General features: G+C 48.6%; 1 protein-coding gene across 3 annotated transcripts in view; it reads right to left on the reverse strand.

Moving 5' to 3' along the window:
• Nucleotides 1-4,489, reverse strand: part of BDP1 (B double prime 1, subunit of RNA polymerase III transcription initiation factor IIIB) — a 79,790-nt gene extending 75,301 nt beyond the window's left edge. For all 3 annotated transcript variants that reach the window (XM_066613527.1, XM_066613528.1, XM_066613526.1), the window contains exons 1-2: nucleotides 4,183-4,489; nucleotides 710-1,265 (exon numbers count right to left, since the gene is read on the reverse strand). In XM_066613527.1, the coding sequence (XP_066469624.1) occupies nucleotides 710-1,265; nucleotides 4,183-4,364 (738 nt within the window). In that variant the 5' untranslated portion in view covers nucleotides 4,365-4,489. The remainder of the gene's footprint in view (nucleotides 1-709; nucleotides 1,266-4,182) is intronic.
• Between the last annotated feature and the right edge of the window lie 1,511 nt (nucleotides 4,490-6,000).

Raw genomic sequence — 6,000 nt, forward strand, 5'->3', positions numbered from 1 at the left:
TTCTTCTGCTAACCAGACAAGGGTGCTTACAAAGTTTGTTTGTTTGTTTGCTTGCTTCAAAAACATTTCATGACCCACCAAAAATCAGCTCACAACTCACCGGTGGGTCCCAACCCATAGTTTGGGTACCACTGTTCTAAGGCAGCATAGAATAAAGTTTCCTAGAACAGTGGTTCTCACACATTTAGCACAGGTGATTAACATTCACCACTTTTTAGAATGAGAATCTGTCAGGACCCACCAGAAGTGATGTCATGACCGGAAGTGACATCATCAAGCAGGAACATTTTTAACAATCCTAGGCTGCAATCCTACCCACACTTACCCAGGAGTAAGTCCCATTGACTATCATTGTTAAAAGAATATACTTGGTAGCTTGTTTAAAGTACAGGTCTATAACTTTTCCCCCTATGCCTTCACAGACCATGGTAGTGTCAAGTCTAATATATTAAAAATAAAATATTGAAATGAATGGGGACCCACTTGAAATTGGTTCACGACCCACCTAGTGGGTCCTGACCCACCATTTGAAAAACACTGTCCTAGAATATTAGAGAAAGTGGTATATAAATCTTTTAAATAAATAAATAAATAATTTAGTGCCTGAAACCGGTTGGTATACTACAACACTTATAGCCAGGTCATCTACTATTTCTTTATGTTTTCTTTCTGTTTTCCTCAAAATAATATCACAAAAATGTTTCTGTACCTTCTCTTTCTTCAGTTCTTCCTTGAGCAAGTTCCTAAGCTTCTGAGTTTTGAGTATTTTCTCTTGCTCTGAACTAACCCTTTTCTCTTTTGCTGGAGCAGATTTTGATGGTGGCATTTCTTCCTGAATCAATCTTTCCTGCGTCGGTCTCTCTTTGAGAGGAGAGGACGTGTTCTTCTGCAAGGCTTCATCACTTTTTGGAGCCATTGCACAAGCATTTGGCTCTTTATTGACACATTTTTTAAATGGAGAAAACTGTGGTACTTGGGGCACAGGAGTTTTCTTTTCAGGCAGTATTGGAGACTTTGAGGAATTTTCCACATTTACTTTCTCAGGTGACTCTTTTTGAAGTGCAGTGCTTCCAGAGGTTGGGGGCTGTGGGACTGGTTTTTGAGGGCGTTTTGATACTAAACTGACAGCACGCTGTGTAGATGGAGGCGCAACTCTTGGCTTAGCAAGATTAGGCATTGTGGATATTCGTTTTCTCCTCTGTAGAACAGTCTCTGAATGCTTACTACCATCTCCATCACCATTTGCATCACTGCTGTTTTCATTTCTAGAAAATTTGAAAAGTAAATCTATCATTACATTCTTTTTAAGAGAAAACAGAGTTATTTGAAAACAATAAATAAATGAAGAGAATGCCCCAAAGCCAATTTACATTCTATACTATTATTGTCATTGTTATAACAATAATATTTGTCCTGGATGAATGTCTTCCCAAGGAAACTGAAAAAAGCATATCAGTGAAAGCAGGTAAAAAGCACTTCTGGTCACCACTATCACCTGGGTCCTAGGGAACAATGCTCAGTTCAAATGCTGTCATCTACACCTGAAGGATACTAATTCTCAAACATATCGTGGTGGAATGTTAGTTGCTATAAAGAACGTAAAACTGTCTTGAATTCAGCAGAAAAGAGTATGCGCAACCTCCTGATTTTAGGAATGGGTTAAGTCAGAATGCCAGATGTAGGGGAGGGCACCAGGATGAGGTCTCTTGTTATCTGGTGTGCTCCCTGGGGCATTTGGTGGGCCGCTGTGAGATACAGGAAGCTGGACTAGATGGGCCTATGGCCTGATCCAGTGGGGCTGTTCTTATGTTCTTATGTTCTTAATTACAGGTGCAAGCAGCCTATGTGAAACATAATTTTTACCCTATTAACATACAACTGGACTACACACTCACAACTAACACATAAGTATTTCCAAGTGGTAAAAAGGAGCAATTTAATGTACATGAATTGTCAAATGTTCAGAGAATTGCAGATGGAAAGCGAGGGATCTGTAGCCTCAGTCACATCTGATCCTATCAATGCTAAACCATTCATAGCTCTCCAGCTGATCCCACTTAATGTACCCATCTATTCAAATAGCCAATGTTTCTAAAATACACAGAAGATTACATCATATATTTGTGTTGTGCTATTTAAGGAAATACACAGCTCAATCCTGAGCTGCCCGGCAGCCAGGGTGCAGCAGCGCCAAAATGGCCGCTGCTGCATCCTATGCTAGCTGGGCAGCCATAACTGACTCCCAACATCTCCTTGGGGGAAGGGGGACATTCAGGTAAGGTAAGAAGCCCTGCAATGGGGCTACTCAACTCTGCGACAGCTACTTAGCCATTGCAGAGTAAAGCACCCCGTGTCGGGCCTCTTGGCCCAACACAAGGCTATGGATTCAGCAAAGCTGAGCTCCACCAGACCCACTCCCTCCTGCCCCGTTCCCTCTGCTGCCCGCCTTCCCCCCACATCGGAACACCTCCCTCTCTGCACTGACCTACCATTCCACCGCCCAAAGCTAGCACAAAGCACCGGGTGGCATCTGGCCAGCCTCCGACTAGCACTGGCCAAGTATCGGCTCAAGCTCAGCCAGCTCTGGCACTGGGCTGGCACTAACTGTTGCAGGCGTGTCTTACATCATGTTTGTGACAGTGCATGCAGGTGGTGAGCCAGTGTGAGCCTGTCAAGATCGGGATCACAGGCTCTTAGTGTTATTCATAGGCTAGCTGAGATCAAAACCTTCAGACACTTGATCATAACCGCGTTAGACTTGCACCAGCATAAAACACCTCTCTGTCATCACTATAGTGCTTGCCAGGCAAGGTCTACCAAATCTGGATCGTCTTTCCTTATACAACATGATTCCCTAACAACCAAAAAACAAACAAATATTTCCAAACATTCACACAGCCCAATCCTATCCAACTTCCAGCACCGGTGCAACCGCAATGCAGACCCAGGGTGAGGGGACAAATATTCCCATACCTTGAGGAGGCCTCTGTGACTGCACCTCCAACACAGGAAGCAGTGCATACCCCATTAACACTAGAAAATTGGATAGGATTGGGCTGACAGTTGGCAAAACAAACCACCATTTACAAAATATCCACTATGACATATTTGTTGACTCCTTTATTGATTTCTCAATTCAATCATTTCTTAATATGATTAAACTCTTGAATCACCAGACCCACACTCAGGTTTAACTTAAAGTTCAAAGCAAGGCTGGTTAGATAGGAGACCAATCAAAGCTATTTCTCAGTTATCAAAAGCTACAAAGACACTGAGGGCGCAATCCTAACCTTGGAAAGCACCGACATAAGGGCAATGCAGCTCTGAGGTAAGGAAACAAACACTTCCTCACTTTGAGGAGGCCTCCATGAGTGATGCCCAACTGCAGGATGCAGCACAATGTCCCATTGGCACCACTATGCCAGTGCTGGAAAGCACTGACATAAGGGGTTAGGATTGCGCCCTGAGTTTGCTCACGACTGAAAGTTATGATCCAGCAAGGTGCCCTAACCAACCCCAATGAAGAGTACTGAGTTTCAGGAGATCTGAAGTCTACTATCTGACTGGTAGTGGCTTGCTAGTCATGACATAATTAATGCGCACATGTGAACAGACCTAAGCGATTCTAGCTGGAGTCTCAGGGTTTTCCGCCCTGACTTGTCTCCTTAAATAGTGTTAGGGCCCAATCCTGTCCAGTTTTCCAGCACTGAGGTAGTCCAGGGACATGTGTTGGGTGGGGAGGCAGGTGAGGCAGATCCTCCCCACTGGAGTCCTTTGAAAGGCGCCACCGCTGTGGAGGCACCCAAGCACCCACCGCGTGGGTTGTGGGTGTTTGGGTGCCTCCCGCGGCGGCTTTCGAAGTACTCCAGTGGGGAGGCTCTGCCTCACCTGCCTCCCCACCCAACACACGTCCCTGATAGCCATGTGCAGTGGTGTGGCAGCCATAGAGGTCTCCTCACTGCAAGGCACCATTTGCTCCCTCACCTGGGGCTGCACTGCAGCTGCATCAGCACTGGAAGTCGGTCAGGATTGGGCCCTCAGACACCCCAAGGCTCGGGTGGATGAAAGCAAGCGACGGTCCAGTCCTGCCCACACTTTCCTGGGAGTCAGCCCCATTGACTCTAAGGGAGCTTGCTTCTGAGTAGACACGCCCAGGCAGAGGCTGAGAGAGGCCACGCTCACCTGCCAGCGCCGGCTCCCTGCCCCTGCTGAAGGTCTCCGGGGGCCGCGGAGGAGCCAGCGGGGGCGCCCGAGCCCGGCTGGGCTTCTGGATCCTCTCGGGTGACGGAGCTGGAGCTGCTGCTTCTGCCCGCGGCAGCGGGTCTCACGTTCGGCTTCACACTGAACCTGGCGCGGCGGAACATGGCGGCGGGACAGAGAAGGACCGTGCGGCGCTAGAGCCCACCGTCCCCCTTCTCCTCCGGCCGGCGAGGCCGCCTCATGTCACCGGCCTCGCGCAGCCCGACTCCCCGCCCTTCCCCTCCGTCTCTCGGGCCTGTCAGCTGCTGGGGGGGGGGCACATAGCGCGCGTCATCACCCCGAGACGGCGCAGCGCCACCGCCTGCCTCTCGGGAATGCGGCAAAGGGCAGGGCCTGGCCCGGGTTGGTGGTCAGAGCCTCCCGGGAAGGAAGGGGGCTGCCACCTTGACCCCTTCGAGCAGGGACAGCCCCGCCCGCCCCTCCTCAGGAAAAGGAACCGATTCGGGCTGCAATCCTGTCCCCACTTCCCTGGGAGGAAGCCCCATTGACTATAACGGGCCTTACTTCTGAGTAGACACGCATAGGATGGGGTTCAAAGGCTGCAATCCAAGCCACACTTACCTGGGAGGAAGCCCCATTACATAAGAACATAAGAACAGCCGCACTGGATCAGGCCATAGGCCCATCTAGTCCAGCTTCCTGTATACCACAGCCGCCCACCAAATGCCCCAAGAAGCATACCAGATAACAAGATACTGGCATCCTGATGCCCTCCCTTGCATCTGGCATTCTGACATAGCCCATTTCTAAAATCAGGAGGTTGCACATACGCATCATGGCTTGTAACCCATAATGGATTTTTCCTCCAGAAATCTGTCCAATCCCCTTTTAAAGGCATCCAGGCCAGATGCCATCACCACATCCTGTGGCAAGGAGTTCCACAGACCAACCACACGCCAAGTAAAGAAATATTTTATTTTGTCTGCCCTAACTCTCCCAACACTCAATTTTAGTGGATGTCCCCTGGTTCCGGTATTATGTGAGAGTGTAAAGAGCATCTCTCTATCCACTCTGTCCATCCCCTGCATAATTTGGTATGTCTCAATCATTTCCCCCCTCAGGCACCTCTTTTCTAGGCTAAAGAGGCCCAAACGCCATAGCCTTTCCTCATAAGGAAGGTGCCTAGCCCAGCAATCATCTTAGTCGCTCTCTTTTGCACCTTTTCCATTTCCACTATGTCTTTTTTGAGATGCGGCGACCAGAACTGGACACAATACTCCAGGTGTGGCCTTACCATAGATTTGTACAACGGCATTATAATACTAGCCGTTTTGTTCTCAATACCCTTCCTAATGATCCCAAGCATAGAATTGGCCTTCTTCACTGCCGCCGCGCATTGGGTCGACACTTTCATCGACCTGTCCACCACCACCCTAGGATCTCTCTCCTGATCTGTCACTGACAGCTCAGAACCCATCAGCCTATATGTGAAGTTTTGATTTTTTGCCCCAGTGTGCATGACTTTACACTTACTGACATTGAAGCGCATCTGCCATTTTGCTGCCCATTCTGCCAGTCTGGAGAGATCCTTCTGGAGCTCCTCACAATCACTTCTGGTCTTCACCACTCGGAAAAGTTTGGTGTCGTCTGCAAACTTAGCCACTTCACTGCTCAACCCTGTCTCCAGGTCATTTATGAAGAGGTTGAAAAGCACCGGTCCCAGGACAGATCTTTGGGGCACACCGCTTTTCACCTCTCTCCATTGTGAAAATTGCCCATTGACACCCACTCTCTGCTTCC

Source organism: Tiliqua scincoides, chromosome 2 (genome assembly GCF_035046505.1).
Source record: "Tiliqua scincoides isolate rTilSci1 chromosome 2, rTilSci1.hap2, whole genome shotgun sequence".
In the NCBI taxonomy this organism is placed as follows: domain Eukaryota; kingdom Metazoa; phylum Chordata; class Lepidosauria; order Squamata; family Scincidae; genus Tiliqua; species Tiliqua scincoides.